Source organism: Nerophis ophidion, linkage group LG11 (genome assembly GCF_033978795.1).
Source record: "Nerophis ophidion isolate RoL-2023_Sa linkage group LG11, RoL_Noph_v1.0, whole genome shotgun sequence".
Classification (NCBI taxonomy): domain Eukaryota; kingdom Metazoa; phylum Chordata; class Actinopteri; order Syngnathiformes; family Syngnathidae; genus Nerophis; species Nerophis ophidion.
Genome location: NC_084621.1, coordinates 20,245,475 through 20,272,724, shown reverse-complemented (window position 1 = coordinate 20,272,724; position 27,250 = coordinate 20,245,475). Strand labels below are relative to the sequence as shown.

At 38.7% G+C, this 27,250-nt stretch overlaps 1 protein-coding gene and 1 long non-coding RNA gene across 7 annotated transcripts in view; one reads left to right on the top strand and one right to left on the bottom strand.

The window, feature by feature from the left end:
- The first annotated feature begins 1,581 nt into the window (after positions 1–1,581).
- On the top strand, positions 1,582–27,250 carry u2af2a (U2 small nuclear RNA auxiliary factor 2a). Of its 6 annotated transcripts, none has more exons than XM_061915313.1 (13): positions 1,582–2,140; positions 9,222–9,287; positions 11,761–11,902; positions 19,187–19,222; positions 19,356–19,459; positions 22,574–22,725; positions 22,819–22,935; positions 23,006–23,144; positions 23,267–23,346; positions 23,417–23,539; positions 23,622–23,708; positions 26,086–26,334; positions 26,414–27,250. In XM_061915313.1, the coding sequence occupies exons 1-13, from the start codon at positions 2,092–2,094 to the stop codon at positions 26,546–26,548; spliced, it is 1,479 nt and encodes a 492-aa protein (XP_061771297.1). In that variant the 5' UTR covers positions 1,582–2,091; the 3' UTR covers positions 26,549–27,250. The 6 variants fall into 6 exon arrangements, with proteins under 6 accessions (XP_061771297.1, XP_061771296.1, XP_061771293.1 ...); XM_061915312.1 differs by having other exon boundaries at positions 23,252–23,346; XM_061915309.1 differs by having other exon boundaries at positions 23,006–23,162; positions 23,252–23,346.
- Positions 13,938–27,250, bottom strand: part of LOC133561781 (uncharacterized) — a 33,509-nt gene continuing 20,196 nt past the window's right edge. Inside the window, exon 4 of the long non-coding RNA XR_009808770.1 lies at positions 13,938–15,473. This is a non-coding gene — a long non-coding RNA (uncharacterized LOC133561781). The remainder of the gene's footprint in view (positions 15,474–27,250) is intronic.

Sequence of the window (27,250 nt, the reverse complement as noted above, 5' to 3'; positions counted from 1 at the left end):
CTTATCTGTTAATTGTTGAAGTTAAATTTTTTTATTTATAGTATTCCACTTTTACAACATTAACATACCAGCAAATAAATAGTAATAATCAAAACAAGTAGAAAATAGCGCCTTTACACTCATACACACACACACATATGTATATATACACACAAGTGTGTATGTATATATATATATATATATATACATAAATACATATATATATACATACATACATATATATACATACATATATTTTATTTATACATATACACACGTGTGTGTATATATATATATATATATATATATATATATATATGTATATGTATGTATATATACAGTATATATGTATGTATGTGAATATACGTATGTGTGTGTATGTATATATATATATATATGTCTTGATTGGATTATCCAGAGAATAGTGCTCGATACCGTGGTAGAGCGCAATATGTAGGTGTGGGAAAAATCACAAGACTACTTCATCTCTACAGAACTGTTTCATGAGGGGTTCCCTCAATCATCAGGAGATTTTAATGGAAGCATTCACATACAATGGTTTATATAGGGCACAGAGTGGGTGGGTACAGGCAGGCGTAGGGTGTGGTGATTAGCTCATGTGTTACTTAGGAGGTGTTTCCGTCTGTGGCGCCATGTTGAAATGATTTCACTGCGCTTGTTGAGGGATGATAGATCTGGATGAAGAGAAACTTTTTATTATATATCATCCAGATCTATCATCCAGATCTATCATCCCTCAACAAGCGCAGTGAAATCATTTCAACATGCCCCCACAGACGGAAACACCTCCTAGGTAACACATGAGCCAATCACCACACCCTATGCCTGCCTGTACCCGCCCACTCTGTGCCCTATATAAACCATTGTATGTGAATGCTTCCATTAAAATCTCCTGATGATTGAGGGAACCCCTCATGAAACAGTTCTGTAGAGATGAAGTAGTCTTGTGATTTTTCCCACACCTACATATATATTTATGTATATATATATATATGTATGCATATATGTAACGAAATAGGCTCACACACGTTACGTAAATAATCTACATTTGGAGCACAGCATCATAGTTTTTACAGCTTTTCTGTTCTATAGGTATAAAACGTTTGAAAGTAAAGTTCGAGTTATTTTATTTATTTATCTATTTATATAGAATTGTCGACTCGATCGAATTCTGTCACATACTTTCGGTTGTTGTGGCATCCACTTCCCACATACTTCCGGTTGTTGTGGCATCCACTTCCGGTGCCGAGGTGTTAACTGTTGAGGAAGTCAAATTTTTTATCTATTTAAATTGAAACAAAGACGTTTTTAAAAAAAGAAATCTTTATTCATAGTGTTCCATATTCATGACATTAACATACAAGTAAATAAATAGTATTAATTGAAACAAGTACAAAAACAGCACCTTTACACATGTATTTACAAAAGTTCCGTAAATAATCAACATTTGGAGCACAGCATCATAATTTTCACAGCTTTTTTTGTTTTTATAGGTAGAAAGAGTTTTCAAGTAAAGTTATAATTATTTTGTTTATTTATTTTAAAGAATTGTCGACTCGATTTCTGTCACACGCTTCCGGTTGTTGGCGCGTCCACTTCCGGCGCCGAAGAGTCCCTGGGAGTCGGAGCGAGGGGGAAAAAAAAAAAAAAAAAAAGCGGGCATACTGTTCTTTTCTTTCTGCCTTTCGCCACCGTCGAATATTTTGATAGCGTTCGTATTTTTTGAAGTTAAGCGACTGTGATTTTTTTTTGGGGGGCCGGCGGAGCCAGTGGAGGGTTTAGTGTTGGAAAGAGGCCTCATTCATTCTGTTGTCGTAGCCAGTTAACATCCGGGGCCTTTTTCCGCTTGCTAATTCCAATGCTAATGCTAACCCACGTTTCCTTCGCCAATGACTTTGCTCGGCATTTGTAAATAATAACCTCCTACACGTCTCATTTCGCGTGGGCGACTTTTCAATATATATTACTATTCGCACTCAAGTCGATGCTAGAATAAGAAGCGTGCACCTTTAGCAAAGCGCTTCCTTTTTTTTTTTTTTTTTTTGCTCACTTTGTTGCTAGGTCCGAGCTATTCGCGCGAAGCCCACAAAGATGTCGGACTTCGACGAGTTTGAACGGCAGCTGTCCGAAAACAAACAAGGTAAACGCATTTTTATTTATTTATTCCAACCTAATAATGGAAGTGTTTGCGAATACGGTCGAATTGTTTTGTTTTTTTCTTCCGCCGCCATTACGCCATTTCCCAACCAGGGCTAGGTCTATTTGCTGGAACGCAGGCGAGTTAGCCACAAGCTAATACGTCTAATTGTTGCAACATTTCGATGTTGTATCCAAATTAAATTATTTACGTGGGCGGGATACTATTTAAATATCACCCTGGCGTGGCGTGAAACAATCGGGGTCGTCTTATTGCAGTGTTTTTCAACCACTGTGCCGCGGCACACTAGTAATTTCTCTATAGAATCGAATATCCATCCATCCATTTCCTACCGCTTATTCCCTTTGGGGTCGCGGGGGGCGCTGGCGCCTAACCCAGCTACAATTAGGCGGAAGGTGGTGTACACCCTGGACAAGTCGCCACTTCATCGCAGGGCCAACACAGACAACATTCACACACTAGGGCCAATTTAGTGTTGCCAATCAACCTATTCCCAGGTGTATAGAAAGTACTATATTGATCCCTGGGGGAAATTCAGCACTACAGTTCGCTCACAATAATGAATAATATATCACCAATAATATATGAATAATATAAATATGTTACGTATCTTTCTACATTTAAGTGCAGTCAAGAAGGAAAATACAGCGGGGCAAAAAAGTATTTCGTCAGCCACCGATTGTGCAAGTTCTCCCACTTAAAATGATGACAGAGGTCTGTAATTTTCATCATAGGTACACTTTAACTGTGAGAGACCGAATGTGAAAAAAAAATATCCAGGAATTCACATTGTAGGAATTTTAAAGAATTTATTTGTAAATTAACCGTGGAATAATAAGAATTTGGTCAACCATTCAAAGCCCTCACTGATGGAAGGAGGTTTTGGCTCAAAATCTCACGATACATGGCCCCATTCATTCTTTCCTTAACACGGATCAATCGTCCAGTCACCCTAGCAGAAAAACAACCCCAAAGCATGATGTTTCCACCCCCATGCTTCACAGTAGGTTTGGTGTTCTTGGGATGCAACTCAGTATTCTTCTTCCTCCAAACACTACGAGTTGAGTTTATACCAAAATGGATACATGGATGATACAGCGAGGATTGGGAGAATGTCATGTGGTCAGATGAAATCAAAATATAACTTTTTGGTATAAACTCAACTCGTCGTGTTTGGAGGAAGAATAATACTGAGTTGCATCCCATGAACACCACACCTACTGTGAAGCATGGGGGTGAAAACATCATGCTTTGGGGCTGTTTTTCTGCTAAGGGGACAGGACGATTGATCCGTGTTAAGAAAAGAATGAATGGGGCCATGTATCGTGAGATTTTGAGCCAAAACCTCCTTCCATCAGTGAGAGCTTTGAATAGTTGACCAAATACTTATTTTCCACCATAATTGACAAATAAATTCTTTAAAATTTCTATAATATGAATTCCTGTTTTTTTTCCCCCACATTCTGTCTCTCACAGTTGAAGTGTACCTATGATGAAAATTACAGACCTGTCATCATTTTAAGTGGGAGAACTTGCACAATCGGTGGCTGACTAAATACTTTCTTGCCCCACTGTATGTGTTATACCAGGGGTCACCAAGCTTTTTGAAACCAAGAGCAACTTTTTGGGTACTGATTAATGCGAAGGGCTACTACAAGTTTGATACACACTTAACTAAATTGCCACAAATAGCCAATTTGCTCAATTTACCTTTAATAAATACATCTATATGAAAGGATAAGATCACGGGTACAAGCGGCCGAAATGAGTTTCCTCTGCCGGGTGGCGGGGCTCTCCCTTAGAGATAGGGTGAGAAGCTCTGCCATCAGGGAGGAGCTCAAAGTAAAGCCGCTGCTCCTCCACATCGAGAGGAGCCAGATGAGGTGGCTCGGGCATCTGGTCAGGATGCCACCCGAACGCCTCCCTAAGGAGGTGTTTAGGGCACGTCCAACCGGTAGGAGGCCACGAGGAAGACCCAGGACACGTTGGGAAGACTATGTCTCCCGGCTGGCCTGGGAACGCCTTGGGATTCCCCGGGAAGAGCTAAACAAAGTGGCTGGGGAAAGGGAAGTCTGGGCTCCTCTGCTTAGGCTACTGCCCCCGTGACCCGACCTCGAATAAGCGGAAGAAGATGGATGGATATATATTAAAAAATGGGTATTTCTGTCTGTCATTCCGTCATACATTTTTTTTTCCTTTTACGGAAGGTGTTTTGTAGAGAATAAATGTTGAAAAAAACACTTGAACGGTGTAAAAGAGGAGAATACAGGCAAAAAAAAGAAAATTAAATTTTTAAACATAGTTTATCTTCAATTTCGACTCTTTAAAATTCAACCGAAAAAAAGAAGACAAAAACTAGCTAATTTGAATCTTTTTGAAAAAATGTTCATAGGGGGTACATCACTGAAAAAAGGTTGAGAACCACTGCTCTAGACCAGCGGTTTTTAGGGGGTACTGGAATTTTTTAAAATTTACATAGGGGGTACATCACTGAAAAAAGGTTGAGAACCACTGGTCTAGAGCAGAGAACCACTGCTCTAGACCAGTGGTTCTCAACCTTTTTTCAGTGATGTACCCCCTATGAACAATTTTTGAAATTCAAGTACCCCCTAATCAGAGCAAAGCATTTTAGGTTGAAAAAAATGGATAAATAAGTAAAATACAGCACTGTCATCAGTTTTTGATTCAGTAAATTGTATAAAAGTACAAAATATTGCTCATTCGCAGTGGTCTTTCTTTAACTATTTTGGAAAAAAAGATATACAAATAACTAAAAACTTGTTGAAAATTAAACAAGTGATTCAATTATAAATAAAGATTTCTACACAGAAGTAATCAACTTAAAACGCCCTCTTTGGGGATTGTATTAGAGATCTATCTGGATTCATGAACTTAATTGTAAACATTACTTCACAAAAAAAGAAATCTTTAACATAGTGCTGGGCGATATGGCCCTTTTTTTAATATCTCGATATTTTTAGGCCATATCGCGATATACAATATATATTAGGATATTTTGCCTTGGCCTTGAATGAACATTTGATGCATATAATCACAGCGGTATGATGATTCTATGTGTCTACATTAAAACATTCTTCTTCATACTGCATTCATATATGCTACTTTTAAACTTTCATGCAGAGAGGGAAATCACACCAAAAGTGTATTTATTAAAGTTATTAAGCAATGGCACAAACATTCATGTCATTTCCAAAACAGAAAGTGCAAGATTGTCAGAGACATTTTAAGTGTCAAATAAAAATGAGCTGCTTAATAGGAAATCAAACAGTATTTGTCCGTTACTATGTGGTAGGTTACTACGGACGTTATGAAATTCTCTTCATTTTCAAGCGAGTGACTTTTCAAATGATGCTACATATTAGCAGTCATGCTACTTTTTATAGCAAAGCTTTTGCCCCACACTTGACAAATTACGGTTGTCTGTTCGACATATTCCCACTTGAAGCCGAACCACCGCCAGACAATGGACCCCCTGCGGTTTTTATTGGGAATTAAGTCTTCCTTCATTTGTCACCAGATCCGCACCTTCATTCTCTCATATTACCACTCGTACGTATAGCTAACGTAGCCCAGTCTGCTACCTCTCTGCTGGGCGAGGGCGTATACGTATGTGACGTATGACATGACAGTATGTGACGTGTGTACATTTGTGCGCCTGCTTGTCTGTGAGAAGGGGAGACAGGAAAGAGCGAGAAGAGCCTGTTTTGTAATGCCCGCAGCTAAAAGCAACTACGTGAGAACGTATACTCGAATATTACGATATAGTCATTTACTATATCGCACAAAGACAAACCCGCTATGTATCGTGTATATCGATATATCGCCCAGCCCTCCTTTAACATCAATATTTATGGAACATGTCCACAAAAAATCTAGCTGTCAACACTAAATATTGCATTGTTGTAGTTCTTTTCGCAGTTTATGAACTTACATTCATATTTTGTAGAAGTATTATTCAATAAATATATTTATAAAGGATTTTTCAATTGCTATATTTAGAATATTTAAAAAAAAAATCTCACGTACCCCTTGGCATACCTTCAAGTACCCCCATTTGAGAACCACTAGTCTACAGCTGAGCAGAGTAATTGTGTAATACTATTCCATACTAGTAGGTGGCAGCAGGTAGCTAATTGCTTTATAGATGTCGGAACGACGACAATGGTTTGCAGGTTAAAAATGTGTCTGATGCTTAAACCAACAAACAAAAGGCGAGTGCCGCTAAGAAAAGGCATTGAATCTTAGGGAAGGCTATGCAGCACTAAAATTGAACTCGCTGCAAAGTAAGTAAAAACAGAATGCTGGACGACAGCAAAGACTTGCAGTGTGTGGAGCAGACGGCGTCCACATGACAATCTACAACAAAATAGGAGAGTGAGACAAGAACTCCAACACTACATACAGGAAAACAGCATAAAACTCCAAATAAGACACGGCGTGATGTGACAGTACACCTAAATTGAGACAAGAGCTTAAGTGATGCATGCTTGGTTATGTTTTGAATTCATATCAAACAATTGCGACTTAAATGTCAATATCGGCTGCTGGGTTTAATTTTATCAATGGGGAAAAATGTGCCTCGGCTCAGAAAAAGGTTGAAAAACACTGGTCTATTGTGTGATGGGGCGTATAATGCAGGCGTGCTCAAAAGTGTACATACACTTGTAAAGAACATCATGTCATGGCTGTCTTGAGTTTCCACAAATTTATATTACTCTTATTTTTTTGTGATGTAGTGATTGGAGCACATACTTGTTGGTCACAAAAAAACATTCATGAAGTTTGGTTCTTTTATGAATTTATTATGTGTCTACTAAAAATGTGGTTTAAAAGTATACGTACAGCAATGTTATTATTTAATATTTGTTCCTTGGCAAGTTTCACTGCAATAAGGCGCTTTTGGTAGCCATCCACAACCTTCTGCTTCAATTTTTGACCACTCCACTTGACAAAATTGGTGCAGTTCAGCTAAATGTGTTGGTTTTCTGACATGGACTTGTTTCTTCATTATTTTCCACACCTTTAAGTCAGGACTTTAGGGAAAGCTATTCTAAAACCTCAATCAATCAATCAATGTTTATTTATATAGCCCTAAATCACAAGTGTGTCAAAGGGCTGCACAAACCACAACATCCGCGGTACAGAGCCCACATAAGGGCAAGGAAAAAACTCACCCCTGTGGGATGTTGGTGACAATGACTATGAGAAACCCCCCCGCACTCCCCTTTAGGGGACACCGAAAGCAATGGATGTCGAGCGGGTCTGACATGATATTTTGAAAGTCCAGTCCAAAACTTAAATTCTAGCTTGATTAAACCATTCCTTTACCGCGTTTGACGCGTGTTTGGGGTCATTGTCCTGTTGGAACACCCAACTGCGCCCAAGACCCAACCTCTGGGCTGATGATTTTAGCTTGTCCTGAAGAATTTTGAGGTACCGCACTTTTCGGATTATAAGTCGCACCGGAGTATAAGTCGCACCTGCCGATAATGCATAATAAAGAAGGAAAAAAAAAAACCCATGTGTCGCACTGGTGTATAAGTCGCATTTTTGGGGGAAATTTATTTGCTAAAATCGAACACCAAGAATAGACATTTGAAAAGCAATTTAAAATAAATAAAGAATAGTGAACAGGCTGAATAAGTGTACGTTATATGACGCATACATAACCAACTGCGAAGGTGCCTGGTATGTTAACGTAACATATTATCGTAAGAGTTATTTAAATAACTATAACATACAGCATGCTATACTTTTACCAAACAATCTGTCACTCCTAATCGATAAATCCCATGAAATCTTACACTTCTAGTTTCTTACGTGAATGAGCTAAATAATATTATTTGATATTTTACGGTAATGTGTTAATAATTTCACACATAAGTCGCTCCTGAGTATATGTCATACCCCTGGCCAAACTATGAAAAAAAAACTGCGACTTATAGTCCAAAAAATACGGTAATCCTCCTTTTTCATTGTCCCGTTTAAAGCAGCAGTTCCACTGGCAGCAAAACTGGCCCAGAGTATAATACTACCACCGCCATGCTTGACAGAAGGTATGGTGTTCTTTTTCTCCTCCAAACATATTGCTGAGTATTGTGGCCAAACAGTTCAATTTTTGTTTCATCTGACATCACATGGACGAAGATAAGACCTTCTGGAGGAAAGTTCTGTGGTCATGTGAAACAAAAACGGAGGTGTTTTGGCCACAATACCCAGCAACATGTTTGAAGGAGAAAGGGTGAGGCCTTTATACCCAGGAACACCAATTCCCATCGTCAAGCATGGTGGTGGTAGTATCATGCTCCGGGCCTGTTTTTGCTGCCAATGGAACTGGTGCTTTACAGAGAGTAAATGGGAAAATGAAAAAGGAGGATTACCTCCAATTTCTTCAGGACAAGCTAAAATCATCAGCCCGGAGTTTGGGTCTTGGGCACAGTTGGGTGTTCCAACAGGACAATGACCACAAACACACATCAAAAGTGGTAAGGGGATGGCTAGAATTAAAGGCCTACTGAAACCCACTACTACCCACCACGCTGTCTGATAGTTTATACATCAATGATGAAATATTAACATTGCAACTCATGCCAATACGGCCTTTTTAGTTTACGAAATTGCAATTTTAAATTTCCCGGGATTTTCTTCTTGAAAACGTTGTGTAATGATGACATGTACGCAAGACGTCACGGGTTTTTAGGAAGTATGAGCGCTACGCACACACACAGCTAAATGTTGTCTGCTTTAACGGCATAATTACACAGTATTTTGAAGAACTGTGTTGCTGAATCTTTGGCAATTTGTTCAATTAATATTGGAGAAGTCAAAGTAGCAAGATGGAGTTAGGAAGCTTTAGCCTTTAGCCACACAAACACACGGAGATTCCTTTTTTTAAATTCCTGGAGGTGAAAATTTACTATGTATCTGAGCGGTCAAGCGAACATGAAACACGACGGAATGTCAACCAGCAGGTTTCGGTGAGAAATTTGTGGTTAAAAAGTCAGTTCTTACTGAAGAAAAGCTGAGCTTGTGCCGTCCATAGCTGCCGTCGACTCCGCTGAGACACTGCGCCTCAAGACACCCGTGGACGTACACCTCCGACTATCAGGTAATATTTAACTCACTAAAACACTAGCAACACAATAGAAAGATAAGGGATTTCCCAGAATTATCCTACTAAATGTGTCTAAAAACATTAGAATCCGTCTCAATGCAATCGCGTTTTTGTTTTGTTTTTTTTACTTATTTTTTTGTTTTTTTTTCTAGTCCGTCGCTATCAATATCCTCAAACACAAATCTTTCATCCTCGCTCAAATTAATTGGGAAATTGTCGTTTTCTCGGTCCGAATAGGACTTTTTTTTTGGAGGCTCCCATTATAAACAATGTGAATATGTGAGGAACCATCAACATGTGACGTCATCGTCTGCTACTACCTGTAGAGGCAGGGCTTTTGTCTTAGCACCGAAAGTTGCAAACTTTATCATGGATGTTCTCTACTAAATTCCTTCAGCAAAAATATGGCAATATCGCAAAATGATCAAGTATGACACATAGAATGGACCTGCTATCCCCGTTTAAATAAGAAAATCTCATTTCAGTAGGCCTTTAAGGTTTTAGAATGACCTTCCCAAAGTCCTGACTTAAACATGTGGACAATGCTGAAGAAACAAGTCTATGTCAGAAAATCCAACACATTTTGGCTGAAGTTCACCAATTTTGTCAAGAGGAGTGGTCAAAAATTCAAGCAGAAGCTTGTGGATGTCTACCAAAAGTGACTTATTACAGTGAAACTTGCCAAAAGACATGTAAGATAATATTAACATTGCTGTATCTATACTTTTGACCCACATTTCCAGTAGAGCCATAATAAATTCATAAAAGAAGCAAACTTCATGAATTTTTTTCGTGAGCAACAAGTATGTGCTCAAATCACTACATCACAAAAAAATACGAGTGGTAGAAATGATTGGAAACTCAAGACAGCCATGACATTATGTTCTTTACAAGTGTATGTACACTTTTGACCGTGACTGTGTTTGTACTTTGTAGCCCTGTGTGTTTGTATTTAGTCACCAAATACACTCTGCATCAGTTGAATGTCAGACACCAACAGCATTGCTGTGGGCAAGATTATTATCAGTCAGACAATATTCTTTATGGACCTCATTTTAATGGAATGGTGTGTTTGTTCACAAAACATTTTATCCACTATAGTAATAATTAATAGTTAAAAAAAAAAAGATTAAATGAATTGTAAATCTCATGTAAGAAAATATATAACATAAAGTAGCAAGAAACACGTCAATAATGAATAAAGCAAAACATGTTCAAGACCAAAAATCACTTCATATTCTCTACTGCTTGCTCGTGTTACATATCTGAGTTACTCTGCAGAAATATGGGAAATAACTACAAATGTGAGCTTCATTCACTAACGGTGTTACAAACAAGATCAATTATAATAATACAGCATGTTGGATATAGAGAACATACAAACCTTTATTTATTAAATCACAATTTTTGAAATTCAACAATTTGGTGCATTTGCAAACAGCTAAAATTATACACAATGCAAACTATAACTTGCTACTCAAGACTATACAACAAATCTTCTCAACAAAAGCGGAGAAATATAACCTTAGAGGAAAATCTAATTGAAGACATTTGTATGCATGTAGGGCTTCACGGTGGCAGAGGGGTTAGTGCGTCTGCCTCACAATACGAAGGTCCTGCAATCCTGGGTGCAAATCCAGGCTGGGGATCTTTCTGTGTGGAGTTTGCATGTCCTCCCCGTGAATGCGTGGGTTCCCTCCGGGTACTCCGGCTTCCTCCCACTTCCAAATACATGCACCTGGGGATAGGTTGATTGGCAACACTAAAATTGGCCCTAGTGTGTGAATGTGAGTTTGAATGTTGTCTGTCTATCTGTGTTGGCCCTGCGATGAGGTAGCGACTTGTCCAGGGTGTACCCCGCCTTCCGCCCGATTGTAGCTGAGATACGCGCCAGCGCCCCCCGCAACCCCAAAAGGGAATAAGCGGTAGAAAATGGATGGATGGATGGATGCATGTACAACACCTAGTATATCAGTATGTGGAATTAAATGATGGAGCGGATTAAGCAAAGAAATGAAAGAAAGCAGCAATATGATACAGTTTAAGAGACTGTTCAAATTACAAGTGTTCACAAAGTAAATACAGCAAGAATTATGAACATTTTCAACCCTTTTTTATTGAGACAAAGATTATTTATGTATTTAATATTTGTTTACTATGGTATATTATTTATTAATTTGTTCACTGTTCTGTTACAGAGAACAAGGAAATGGGATAAAATTGCTATGGTAGGAAAAGGGGTAGGATTAAATAAGCTCTGCTTCTTCTTACTCCTTTTCAGACGTGCTGTAATGAAACAGCTGGAATTGTGTGATGCATTACATTGTATGGTACGCATGTTACAGTTCAACTAAACTAACCTGAACTGAATAGTTCTTCGTCTGCTGTGTACATTTATTGTTTTGCCAAATGTTTTTGATTATTTTTTTCTGCAGCTGAAATCATGATTGTTTTTGTTTTCGTCCAGCCGAACGTGATAAAGAGAATCGGCACCACCGTCGCTCCGGCTCCCGCAGCCGCAGCAGAGACCGCAAGAGGAGGAGCAGAGACCGGGACAGGCGCAGCCGGGATCGCCGCGCAGACAGCAAGGATCGCAGACACAGACGGAGGTGAGTCCCACCTAGGCAGACGCCACAAGGGGTCCCACTTTACGGCGTGATGACTTCCTTTTGCATTCGGAGATATCCCCAAATCCCCCGCCGATTTTAATCCAAAATCATAAGCGTGTATAAAGTGTTGGCGCTAGGAATTTTCAAAATGGGACCCCATCAAGTCATAAAAATGGGGTCAGACTACATTTTTGGGGTCCCACTTTTTTTGTAAGTTAAAATGTATGTATTATCCTGTTATATCTCACATTCTATATTCTGTTTTGGAAAAGGATTGTCCTAAATGTTACTTAATTCATTTAAAAAATAACACAAAATAAAACACATTTTTATGCATACATAAATGCATTCAGTTATAAATATTCATTCACTTTCTTCTTTCTTCATGGATCTAAAGTTTACTGCTGCCGGTATTTTTTTCTATTTTTGTATTTAATAAGTTGTATGTGTACTTGTCCAGGGTGTAGTCCGCCTTCCGCCCGATTGCAGCTGAGATAGGCTCCAGCACCCCCCTCAACCCCCAAAAAAGGGACAAGTGGTAGAAAATGGATGGATGGAAGTTGTAGGTGTATTAATCTCAGTATAAAAGTGTAACCCGTTTTTTGTTTGGGTCATGAAATGATGATAATGGTGTGCCAGGGCATACATTATTTAACCCTTTAAATATCCAGAGTCTACATCAACTTCACATCCATCCCTCAGTTCTAAGCCGTTGCTTTTTTATGTTATTGTTTTTGTTTGTCAAAGAAAACAGTTTTTTATGGCAAACACACAGAATATGCCAAATCTCCCACAAAAAACATTTTTCACATTGGAATGTTTGATGTGAAGTAATCGGAGCCTTGGATAGGTCAATAGTTCATAAAAACAGTGATTTTTGATTCAATATTATGTTTTGAGCAATGACAGTTTAAAAAAAAAATAGCTTTGTTTTATTAGTCAACATTGCAACTTTTTCTAGATTACATGTGACATTTAAGTTTTTTTTAATTCCACTTTTATTTTTTTGTTTATTTGAATAGTATTTTTACAATGCGTCGTGGGTCTTTAAAACATTAACTGCGGGCCGCAAATGACCTCCAGGCCACACTTTTTACACGCCTACAGATATTAAAAACATTTAAATCCGATAAGTCTATGGATAAAAAGCAGAGAGTTTATCATAACGCACAGTCAGCATCTCTGCTTCAGTAATCTATGACTGTGATGATGTCAGCGATGCGAGCGACACTTGCTAACTTGTCAGCCACTTCTCCAAGAGACTCCTTTTGAACACTCCTCACACTTTAACACTTCAAACGGCACATTTGTTGACCTGCAAAGTATGTTTTTGGGCTGGATGAGTCTGGTTAGCTTGAAGCTAAAAGCTAGCCTGTCCCCATCCTCGAACGATGTCGATCCAGCAGGAGATAAAAGTGAAGTTTCCATGGACTCACAAGGACTAAAACGTGTCATTTACTGGAGACATGGCACAGGATGAAGTTAAGAAGGTTGACTTAACACTCACCTTAGTGTTTACCATGAAGTGTTACTTTTGACAGCCCTTCGTGGTAAAGTTGTCTCAGTGCAAACTGAGGAAGTATTTGTCATTGATAAAACTTTTGGCGAACCAAAATTTAAATAATTGTACCGTAAAGTTCATTACTTTGAAGACGACTAATAAATAAAAACGCAACAAACGGGGACGGAAATTTGATGGAAACAAATGTAAACAATACAAAACACCGGCGGAAAGTAGGGCTGGGCGATATCACCTTTTATTAATATCTCAATATTTTTAGGCCATGTCACAATACACCAATTATATCTGGATATATTTCCTTAGCCTTGAATGGACCCTTGATGCATATAATCACAGCAGTATGATGATTCTATGCATCTACATTAAAACATTCTTCTTCATACTGCATTAATATATGCTACTTTTAAACTTTCACGCAGAGAGGGAAATCACAACTTAGTCAATTTCCCAAATAGTCAATTTCCCAAAAGTGTATTTATTAAACAGTTATTAAGCAATAGCACAAACATGTCATTTCCAAAACAGAAAGTGCAAGATTGTCAGACATTTTAAAACAAGCAATTAGTGCACTTTTGTGCATGATGTCACTAAGATGACATATCAAAACAACACTAAATTAAAGTGCTCTTTTTGTACAGAACGCCATTACAATAGTTTAAAACTAATAAAGTGCACTTTTGTGCATGATGTCACACAAGATATTTCTATAAGTGTCAAACAAAAATGAGCTGCATAATAGGAGATCAAATAGTGTATGTTCTTCGCTATGTGGAAGGTTACTGCAGACGTTATCTCCTTCTGTTGTTGACTGTGCTTTTCATACGGTGTTTATGTGGAAATGGTTGCTTCGGCATTTTGTTAGTGTGTCACCGGCCGAGATGTTGACATGCGGAGTTTCAAGCACTCATTCTCTATCGGGTGACTTTTGAAATGATGCTACAAATTAGCAGTGCTGCTACTTTCTGTAGACGCCAGACGATGGACCCTGTGCTGTTTTTCTTGGGAATGAATTCTTCCTTCATTAGTTACCAGATTGGCAGCTTCTCTCTCTTGTATTACCCCTTGCACCGCTCCGCTGGTACCACAGCTAATGTTACCCATGTCACTACCTGTCTGCTCGGCGAGGTGGCGTGTGACGTTGCACGTGCGACAGTATGTGACGTATGTAAGAAGGTGCGCTTGTTTTATGTCTCTGTGAGAAGGAGAGACAAATAGTGAGAAACGCATGTAGTGTAATGCCCGCAGCTAAAAGCAGCTGTGTGAGAACGTATACTCCGATATCACGATATAGTCATTTTCTATATCCCACAGAGACAAACCCGCGATATATCCAGTATATTCCATATATCGGCCCGCCCTAGCGGAAAGCAATCGATTTAAAAAAAAAAAACAAGCAAGCCAGAGTTTTGACCCGGAGAAGGCAGAGTCTGTAAAAAAAAAAAAAACGTGTCCCGGTGATGCGCAAACTTGCGGAAATGCGCATTCTTTCTGATTTAAGTGCGTGAAAAGACACAAACTGCGTTAACACCAACAGTGAGTCTTGATGTACAATAACTTATTTCATGCGATTCCAATTCTTTGTGTGATGGTTCGAATTCAGAAGGCAAACTGATTCTCACGGTACATTATTTGGGCCGGGCAATACAATGATACCACCAACTTTATTTATATACCCTTTAAAAACAAGCACAGTTGGAAAACAAAGGGCTGTACTCCACTAACAAGTGAACACAGAGAAATGCAGGCAAAGGACAGACAAAAATAAATAATTTGAGACAGAGGTATAATATATATATATGCACATAAAAAGAGTAGATGATTATGTTAAGATAAAAAGGCAGTTAAAAACAGTTCAAAGTCTCATGATGGGTTAAAAGCCAGTGAGTAAAAATGGGTTTTACGAAGGGTCTCAAAAGTAGCCAAAGAAGGGGCCAGTCTCACATGGAGAAGGAGATGGTTCCAGAGTTTGGGACCCCAAAAGAGAAGGCTCTGTCCCGTCTGAGCTTGTGCTTTGATTTGGGTACTTCCAGGAGCAGCTGACCTGAGGGCCTGGGTGGGGGCATAGAGGTGAGGAGGGAAAGACCATGTCAGGACTTAAAAAGGAATATAAATATATCATAACACACATGTAATCCAGATCAAATATGCGTTTGATAAAATGTTTGCTAATTTTTTTTCTCCGTCGGAAGTTGCGAGGCAAGGTCGGTTGCATTATCAACGATAATGTTTGATCGTGCCATCTTGTTGTCAGGCGGTGGAGTTGCATGGAGTGAGGAATTGGTGCAAGGCGCTCGTCCCCACCAAGAATGCTCACCCTTTAGAGCAGTGGTTCTCAACCTTTTTTCAGTGATGTTCTCCTGTGAACATTTTTTAAATTCAAGTACCCCCTAATCAGAGCAAATAATTATTGGTTGAAAAAAGAGATAAAGAAGTAAATACAGCACTATGTCATCAGTTTCTGGTTTATTAAATTTTATAACAGTGCAAAATATTGCTCATTTGTAGTGGTCTTTCTTGAACTATTTGGAAAAAATATGAGGTGGCGACTTGTCCAGGGTGTACCCCGCCTTCCGCCCGATTGCAGCTGAGATAGGCGCCAGCGCCCCCCGCGACCCCAAAAGGGAATAAGCGGTAGAAAATGGATGGATTTAAAAATAACTAAAAACTTGTTGAAAAATAAACAAGTGATTCAATTATAAATAAAGATTTCTACACAGAGGTAATCATCAACTTAAAGTGCCCTCTTTGGGGATTGTAATAGAGATTCATCTGGAGTCATGAACTTAATTCTAAAAATGTCTTCACAAAAAAAGAAATCTTTAACATCAATATTTATGGAACATGTCCACAAAAAATCTAGCTGTCAACACTGATTATTGCATTGTTGTATTTGTTTTTCACAGTTTATGAACTTACATTCATATTTTGTTGAAGTATTATTCAATAATTATATTTATAAAGGATTTTTGAATTGTGGCTATTTATAGAATATTAAAAAAAAAAAATCTCACGTACCCCTTGACGTATCTTCAAGTAACTCGAGGAGTACGCGTACCCCCATTTGAGAACCACTGCTTTAGAGCACAGCTGTAACTTCCTGGCAGACAATAATTCTCATGTTTCTCGGTTTAGATTTTCAAACTTTGGACTATATTCTTACACTTTAAGCATTTCTTACATATTCCTTTTTTTTGCACTTTCATTTTAAGAGCCTATTGTTAAGTGTTCAATGTGATTTTAATATTTTGTTTATATTGCTTTCCATGCTTGTCAACATTTCCTTTTCTTTCTGCCTTGATAGCTGAAGGGATTATAATCAGTAAGGTTTTTAAAAAAAAATAAAAACGTCAACATTTTAAATATATAAATATATATTTTTATGTCCATAGTTCATTAAAATAAAGATTAAAATAAAACGCACATTGTGATACTGTCTTCAGCCATATATGTTAGTTTTAATCTAACCTTTTCAGAGCAGAATTGTCTCAGTTCTAAGTGTGGAGATAACCTAAAACAGTTTTAAAAAAATATAGTCTAGAAGTTTAAGAATTAAACCAGATTTTTATTAAATACAAATCGTGATTTGGTTGTGAATTGATTTTTTCATGACATCTCCTTTACACCTAGTACAGACACGATATGCAAATGACGGAAGCTCCGTGTGAATGGTTCTACTGTATTTGTTTACCAAATACAGCACCTCTCCTTTTCAATGTTGATAAAATAGCACCTGAAAAATATTTATCATGTTATCAGTTTGTTTAAAGACTTTGGCCTCATTGGTCAACATTATATTCAAAATGACGTGGGAAAGGGGTAGGATTAAATAAGCTTTGCTTCTTCCTACTCCTTTTCGGACATGATGTATTGTGTATTGTGAAATAATGAAATTGCCTGATGTATAATGTTGTAGGTATGTCATGTTCGAAATAAACTAAGAAAAGAAAAGAAAAATAGCATTGTAGGTCCTCTGTTAGCTTTGACTCGTCACCACTTAGGGTATATACAAATCTTGATAGGAATGTAAAACCGTCTGTCTTTTTGAGATGATATTTGTGTACAGTGTTTCCCTCCCAAACCTTTACTGAGTGTTGTTAAAAGGAAAGGCCATGTAACACACTGGTAAAAATGCCCGTGACAACTTTTTTGCAATGTGTTGCTGCCGTTAAATTCTAAGTTAATGATTATTTGCAAAATAAGTTAAGTTTCTCAGTGTGAACATGTAATATCTTGTCCTTGCAGTCTATTCAATTGAATATAAGTTAAAAAGGATTTGCAAATCATTCTATTCTCTTTTTTATTTACCATTTACACAACGTAGCAACTTCACTGCTTTTGGCTTTTGTACAATGTGCCATACAAGCAGTCCTGCAGCGTGTTTTCTTGAGTGATATCATGTGCGATATGAGCAGTCCTGCAGAGTGTTTAATTGCGTGTAATATCATGTGCGATACGAGCAGTCCTGCGGTGTTTACTTTTGTGTAATATCATGTGCAATACAAGCAGTCCTGTAGAGTGTTTAATTGTGCAAAGCTGGACAGCCAGTTAACATCCAAATGATCTGATAAGCACACAATTTCTTCTATTTTACTAGTCAGTTCCAAAAGGCAGACATGCCAGGCTATAGGCTACTAGGAGCTCGCAGCTATGTGACGGCTAAGCACACAATAGCACACAAGCTAGACATGCTTAATATTGAACAATATCGGAGTGTTCAACAGAACATTTGTCAATATAAAAAAGTATCAAAAGTTATAGTTGCATATTATTCACACATGTCTCTGAGTAAAGATGGGATTTTTATGGCTCTTTTAAGAGAGTTGGATTTTATGAAGCGATTCTTTTTAGAGTTGTTCAAAAATGGCTCATTATTACAGTTTTTTGTATTTAAAAAAACAATCAAGGACACATCAATAGCATCTGTTTTAAGATATGCTCAAAATCGGAATAATTAAAATGTACACAAAGTCTGTGGGAATTATTCAGAAATACTGGCTTTAGTTAAATTTTATTTTAATTGTAAACATTTTATAAGGCGGCGCCATATTTCCATGTTTTGACAAGTGACAGGGACAGTTTTAATTTTCCTATTAATAAATATAAAAAGTATAAAAAATGAGGACGTAATAAAAATGTGAATTCGGAACACCCATCCTACCTGACGTGTGTAAACTTGAAGTACTACATATCAGAACAATTGACCTGAAAAGTTACTCCCAAAAATCCTATTTAAAAACGCAATTTGTATAGTAATGTATTTTATTTTGTATATGTATGTTTGTATTAAAATACACAGCGACATAAATTACATACATGTCCAAGGCAGAACCTATTAGAAAGTATCCAGTGTCCCCATCAATCAACGTAATAAATTATTGTGACTTTTAAATGTTACCCCCAAAATTACCTCTCCACTTCAACTTAAAGACAACATACATCTATTCCAGAGGATTGGTAATAAATAAGCTAGTATTGTGTTCCTGCCCTACAAACATGTTGGTATATCTTCAAAACAACAGAAATAACTGCTGAGTTTTCTTCATCTTTCTTTTCTTTAATCAAACTTTTTCTTAAAGCATTCACTGAGTGGTCAGCAGGATATCCCATGATGAGACAGTAAAAACAATAATATTGGGCCATTGTCTTCTCACATGCAACATTATTATATAGTCCCGCTCTTGTTATTGTTGACTCGTCGGGAATCCAAGTGAAAATGTTGATTGGTTTGAGAGAAATATGAAAACCTCCCAATGTCATTTCAGCCCACCACCGAGCTTTCCACCAGAAACTCCTGCGAGGTAATACAACTACATGAACTGCAATATACCTTCTTCCCTTTGGCCCAACCTTACATCTAGTTGGAGCATGTGTTTTTTTTTTTTTTACCATGGTCTTGTTGCATAATTGCATATTCCTGTGTCTGTCCAACAGCCGTTCTCCACATCGTGAGAAAAAGAAGAAGATTAAGAAGTACTGGGATGTTCCACCACCTGGCTTTGAAAGCATCAGCCCCATGCAGTACAAAGCCATGCAAGGTGGGCGTAGCAATGTGATATACATTTAGTCCACGATAGATACTTTAATATGATCGTGTTGATGACACATTCCAGCTGTGTCCTGCTAATTTGACAACGCAATGTAGCGTCCTCGATATAGATAGGTTACACATTTGCAAAACGCCCAAACGTTAAGTAAGACTAATTTAGTCTTCCAAAATACCCTAGCTTGATGCTAATTTACATTGGATTTTCTATTGACATCCTGGTATTTGTATTAGCGATGTTATGTGACCATTTTACAATAGAATAGAATAGAAAGTACTTGATTGATGCCTGGGGGAAATTCAGCAACACAGTTCGCTCATAATAGACAAACCTTTCGGTATTTTTAAATGTGAATAATATAAATCAGTCTATTTTACAGCATTATTCACGTGTGAATAACTTAAATACAGTCTATTATACAGCATTATTCACATGTGAATAATATGAATACAGTCTATTATACAGCATTATTCACATGTGAATAACATAAATACAGTCAATTATTTTAGCATTATTCACATGTGAATAACATAAATACAGTCTATTATACAGCATTATTCACATGTGAATAATATAAATACAGTATTATACAGAATTATTCACATGTGAATAATATGAATACAGTCTATTATACAGCATTATTCACATGTGAATAACATAAATACAGTCTATTATACAGCATTATTCACATGTGAATAATATAAATACAGTATTATACAGCATTATTCACAGGTGAATAACATAAATACAGTCTATTATACAGCATTATGCACATGTGAATAATATAAATGCAGTCTATTTTACATTTAAGTACAGTCAAAAAGGAACATGCATTATGCAGTCTGATGGCTGTCGGTATATTAATACCTCCACATTTGGTAATGAAAATTACAACTAATGAATGTTTCAATCAAACAGCTGGTGTGTGAGAAGCACAATACTTACTGTATAAATACTGCTTGAGGACGCAACATAACACATTCAGCTTCCCGGACAAATCTACTTCTAAAACGACACCATGGCTAGACTGCCATCTAATTTTTGGGAAGTTAAACTGCATTGCAAATGAGACTCAAAATGATAAAAAGATGAGCTTATTTTTAAATGTTACATTAAAGATTAACATATGTATTAACCCACACAAAAGTACTGAAAATTGGCACAGTTAAGTACCCCCAGGTACTAGGAATTGGTCCTATATCGGGTCACGTGAACAGTACCCATTTTTTGTCCTCAACCCGATGTAGCGTGCTCACTTGCGAGCTGGCGACCAGGTTTTCTCCAAATTGTACTAATCCCCGCACCCATGGCAGAACATAAACTGTTTTTTGCATGTAATGTTATCACTGGAGGATTAAACACCCAGGAATAGCTAAACATGTTACACTACACATCGGAGGAAGAGACAAACAAGCATGGCAAACTGTTAAGCTCCAGGTCTTGGTTTGGTTGATGGATTACAGATATCAACAGTAATGATTACATGTATAGTAAATTGACAATCCTACAGATTAATAAAAAAAAGCCAATTTTGTGCTTGTTTTATTTTGCACTATAGGCTTTATTATACATTTTGTATGTAATAAGAGAATAAGGACATATAAATATTAATATATACTGTGTATTAGTTTTGAATGTGAAGGAAAATTTCATAATTTTATAATAACAAACATTGGTATGACCGATACTGTCCCTGTAAATGCCTTATTGGATGCATACACCAATTTATAGTAAATAGAAGAATGTATTTATTGCTTTTTAACAGAAGTGCAGATAGAAACATGTCACAACTTTCAGTTACCAGATATTAACAGCAAAATAACACGTAGATTTTCAATAATTTTAAGAAAATAATACAACTGAAACTATAACATTAAATTTTTTTAAAATTGCGTTAACGTTAGCATGCGTCTAGTAGCAAGGCAAATGACTGAGATTTATGGCTGCGGAATTAGCCCCAAAAAATGTGCTAATGTTAAGTTAAAGTAGCAATGATAGTCACATACACACTTGGTGTAGTGAAATGTGTCCTCTGCATTTGACCCATCCCCTTTTTCACCCCCTGGGAGGTGAGGGGAGCAGTGAGCAGCAGCGGTGGCCGCGCCCGGGAATCATTTTTGGAGATTTAACCCCCAATTCCAACCCTTGATGCTGAGTGCCAAGCAGGGAGGCAATGGCTTCCATTTTTATAGTCTTTAGTATGACTCGGCCGGGGTTACCCGTCTCAGAGCGTACACTCTAACCTCTAGGCCAGTGGTTCTCAAATGGGTGTAGGCGTACCCCTGGGGGTACTTGAAGGTATGCCAAGGGGTACGTGAGATTTTTTTTTAAATATTCTTAAAAATAGCAACAATTAAAAAATCCTTTCTAAATATATTTATTGAAAAATACTTCAACAAAATATAAATGTAAGTTTGTAAACTGTGAAAAAAATGCAACAATGCAATATTCAGTGTTGACAGCTAGTTTTTTTGTGGACATGCTCCATAAATATTGATGTTAATGATTTATTTTTTTGTGAAGAAATGTTTAGATGAAGTTCATGAAACCAGATGGAGCTTTATTACAATACCCAAAGAGGGCACTTTAAGTTGATGATTACTTCTATGTGTAGAAATCTTTATTTATAATTGAATCACTTCTTTATTTTTCAACAAGTTTTTAGTCTTTTTTTCCAAATAGTTCAAGAAAGACTACTACAAATGAGCAATATTTTGCACGGTTATACAGTTTAATAAATCAGAAACTGATGACATAGTGCTGTATTTAGTTCTTTATCTCTTTTTTTCAACCAAAAATGCTTTGCTCTGATTAGGGGGTACTTGAATTAAAAAAATGTTCACTGGGGGTACATCACTGAAAAAAGGTGGAGAACCCCTGCTCTAGGCCACTGAGTGGGTAAGCTTTTTAACAACTAGCATATGTCATGTATATAACTGTGCTGTACGGCAGCAAAAGGGGCTTAAAATGTTAGCATGCTAATGATAGCATGCGAGCGATGCATATTGTGAGATAGATTTGAGGCTTCAATGCCTGTCCTTATTGTCATTATGAGCACGTTCTTGTATTCTGTTCTTCATGGTGTCCTTGTCTGCATGTCCTCAGCTGCAGGCCAGATCCCGGCAACAGCCCTCCTGCCCACCATGACTCCGGATGGCCTGTCCGTCACCCCCACCCCTGTACCTGTCGTGGGAAGCCAGATGACCCGACAGGCTCGCAGGCTGTATGTGGGCAACATCCCCTTTGGCATCACAGAGGTGAGGCCAAGAGCGCCATTCAGCGGCGAGTTTGCGGTTGGAAGCCGTCAGCATCAGCTAACGAACATTTCCCCTGTTCCTGCTTGCTTCCAGGAGTCCATGATGGACTTTTTCAACGCTCAGATGCGTTTGGGTGGCCTTACTCAGGCCCCAGGAAACCCCGTGCTGGCAGTGCAGATCAACCAGGACAAGAACTTTGCCTTCCTTGAGGTGAGACGAGCGTCGCGAGAGCTTGGATGTCCTAGGCAACAAATGCCGTAACCTGAACTTTCCTGCACAGTTCCGCTCAGTGGATGAGACAACACAGGCGATGGCTTTTGATGGAATCATCTTTCAAGGCCAGAGCCTGAAAATCCGCCGTCCGCATGATTACCAGCCACTGCCGGGCATGAGCGAGAACCCCAGTGTCTATGTGCCTGGTACACAGACAATTAATGGTTTTTACTACTATTACTACCGTTTGCATCATTCATACACCATTTGAGTAAATATCCACAGCAGCTGTTACTGTTTGCTGTCCTCAAAGGTATTCTTTCTGCAGGCGTGGTATCCACAGTGGTGCCTGATTCCGCCCACAAGCTCTTTATAGGCGGTTTGCCCAACTATCTCAATGACGACCAGGTGAGCGCTCAACAGCCTCAAGACTTGAAGCTCGACTTCGTGGATGCTTCAACTGGCTTTGCCGTTGCAGGTGAAGGAGCTGTTGACGTCATTCGGCCCCCTGAAGGCCTTCAACCTGGTGAAGGACAGCGCCACCGGCCTATCTAAAGGATACGCCTTCTGTGAATATGTGGACGTCAACCTCAATGACCAGGTAACCACCACGACAGACGCTTAGGTGAAGGTGGCCTTGTCTTGCACGTGTGGTTGTGACCATGACACTTGAATCTTTGCAGGCCATTGCTGGGCTCAACGGCATGCAGCTTGGCGACAAGAAGCTGCTGGTGCAGCGAGCTAGCGTGGGATCCAAGAACGCCACTCTGGTAAATATCCAGCACATTTGGCATTAAATAACAGGAAGATTACAATAAAATCATATAGTTCTTTGCTACAGGGCTGGGCGATATGGCCTTTTATTAATATCTCGATATTTTTAGGCCATGTCACGATACACCATATACTGTATATCTGGATATTTTGCCTTAGCCTTGAATGAACACTTGATGCATATAATCACAGCAGTATGATGATTCTATGCGTCTACATTAAAACATTCTTCTTCATACTGCATTAATATATTCTTCTTTTAAACTTTCACACAGAGGGGGAAATCACAACTTAGTCAATTTAGCAAAAGCGTATTTATTAAACAGTTTTTAAGGAGTGGCACAAACATTAATGTCATTTCCAAAACAGAAAGTGCAACATTTTCAGAGACATTTTAAAACAAGCTAAGAGTGCACTTTAGTGCTTGATGTCACTAAGATGACATATCAAAACTACACTAAAGTGCACTTTTTGTACAGAACACCACTACAATAGTTTAAAACAAATAAAGTGCACTTTTGTGCATGATGCCACACAAGATATTTCAATAAGTGTTGAATAAAAATGAGCTGCATAATATGAAAATCAAATAGTGTATGTCCTTCGTTATGTGGTAGGTTCCTGCAGACGGTATTTCCTTCTGTTGTTGACTATTTTTTTCATACGGTGTTGATGTGGAAATGGTTGCCTCGCCATTTTGTTGGTGTGTCACTGAACGCAGTTGTTGACTTTTCAAATGATACTACACATTAGCAGTAATGCTATTTTTTGTAGCAACGCTTTTGCCGCATACTTGACAAATTACAGTTGTCTGTTTGACATCTTCCCGCTTGAAGCCAAACCACCGCGAGACGATGGACCCCCTACTGTTTTTCTTGGGAATTAATTCTTCCTTCCTTTACTTTCTTTCTATCGTCTTACCACTCGCATCACAGCTAACGTTACCCATGCTGCTACCTCTCTGCTCCGCGAGGACGTATACGTATGTAAGGAGGTGCGCTTGTTTTATTTCTCTGTGAGAAGGAGAGACAACAGAGTGAGAAAACCCTGCAGTGTAATGCTTGCAGCTAAAAGCAACTGCGTGAGAACGTATACTCCAATATCACGATGTAGTCATTTTCTACATCGCACAGAGACAAACCCACGATATATCGAGTATATCTATATCGCCCAACCCTAACGTGTATGTATATATTTTTTATTTTGAAATTTATTTAGGATTTTCAATTTTTACAACACATATTCAGCAGTATACATTGAAATGTTGGCAATGCAAATGCTCACAAAACACCACAAACAGGGGAAGAAGACAACAAGAAGACACATATAAGAGATAATTAGCGGAGAAAAAAAATAAAAAATATATTTATACAGTGTGTATATATATATATATATATATATATATATATATATATATATATATATATATATATATATATATATATATACATACAACTCAGTATTCTTCTTCCTCCAAACACAACGAGTTGAGTTTATACCAAAATGGATACATGGATGATACAGCAGAGGATTGGGAGAATGTCATGTGGTCAGATGAAACCAAAACAGAACTTTTTGAGTCAAAACCTCCTTCCATCAGGAAGGAGGTTGGTATAAACTCAACTCGTCGTGTTTGGAGGAAAAAGAATACTGAGTTGCATCCCAAGAACACCATACCTACTGTGAAGCATGGGGGTGGAAACATGCTTTGGGGCTGTTTTTCTGCTAAGGGGACAGGACAATTGATCCGTGTTAAGGAAAGAATCAATGGGGCCATGTATCGTGAGATTTTGAGCCAAAACTTCCTTCCATCAGTGAGAGCTTTGAATGGTTGACCAAATACTTATTTTCTATCATAATTTACAAATAAATTCTTTAAAATTCCTACAATTTGAATTCCTGGATTTTTTTTCACATTCTGTCTCTCACAGTTGAAGTGTACCTATGATGAAAATTACAGACCTCTGTCATCATTTTAAGTGGGAGAACTTGCACAATCGGTGGCTGACACGTACACTTACATGATACCCCACCATATATTTTTTTGTAAGTATAGAATGATGATGGATAAAACACTGAAAGGTGCTTTTAAAGAGTTAGTCAATAATGGATTGTTCCACTGCTGCCGAACTAGACAGTCATTGGATAAAGTCTGGATCAACGTATTGACATAAATGAGAGATAATATTACCCGTGTAAACCTGGCCTCCCAATGTCTGCTCTCTTCCAACCAAGAAAAAAGAGATGTAACATATTTTTTCTTAATGTGGACTATGTGTCCGTCGCGGTATATTGATAGGGTTTCATGTCCCGGCCCTACATGGCAGTGTACCAATGGTCACATTGTTCACCCTGTCCCTCCCGGCTTTGCAGACCACCATCAACCAGACCCCGGTCACGCTGCAGGTGCCCGGCCTGAACAGCAGCGTGACCCAGATGGGCGGCCTGCCCACGGAGGTGCTGTGTCTGATGAACATGGTGGCGCCCGAGGAGCTGGTGGACGACGAGGAGTACGAGGAGATCGTGGAGGATGTCCGGGACGAGTGCAGCAAGTACGGCCAGGTCAAGAGCATCGAGATCCCCCGGCCCGTCGATGGCCTGGATGTGCCCGGCACCGGAAAGGTGGGCGCCGTCCAACCACGCTCTCCCTGCTTGTGGCACGGCACCGCCGTAACCGTGTTTTCTGCTTCCCCCGCCGCAGATTTTCGTGGAGTTCATGTCGGTGTTTGACTCCCAGAAAGCCATGCAGGGCCTGACAGGAAGGAAGTTTGCCAACAGAGTGGTGGTGACCAAGTACTGCGACCCGGACGCTTACCACCGCCGAGACTTCTGGTAGAGGAGGCGAGTTGGGGGAAGGGGGGTGGGGGGTAGAGTTTTGTTTTCCAAGCAGCAGATCAACTTCATCTTCATGGCTCTCATGAGAGATGAGACGTAACTAGGTTGTTCTGCTCCTTGGAAGGGGGAGGGGCTTAGCCCTTTTTTGAGAATTGTGTGTTCCGATTGGTCCGGGCTGGGGTTGACCATTTTTATACTTTACGAGTCGGGGGAGGGGGGGAGGGCACAGCAACACGTCAATGTTTGTATTTAAATGGAAGGAAATGGTTAGCGGCGAAAAGGGGGAGGAGTCAGAGAGACGAAGGCATTTTTGTTTGGTCACTCATTAGTTGTAACGTCCAACTCCGTCATTAGATCCACCTTTTTTTTTTGTCAGACTACTGCTCCCCTTTTGCCCCCCTCTGGACGATTGCTAGAATCTTCCGTGTGAATGTCAACTGTTAATGTGTGTATCTTTACTTCCTGACTTCTGCTTTCAATATTTCTCCTCACGCTACCAACATTTATTGGCCATGAGCTTACCAAAAGCCTTAATTCAAATGATTCCATAACGATCCAGCCCTTAATTAGTGAACCATGTCCGGACTTTCACTTTCTTGTACTTTCATTTTCCTTGTTAGCATAACGATTTGAGATGTAACGTGCTTGGACCCGCCCACGACTTTCATTGACAAGACCAAATAAACATGAATAGTACACACGG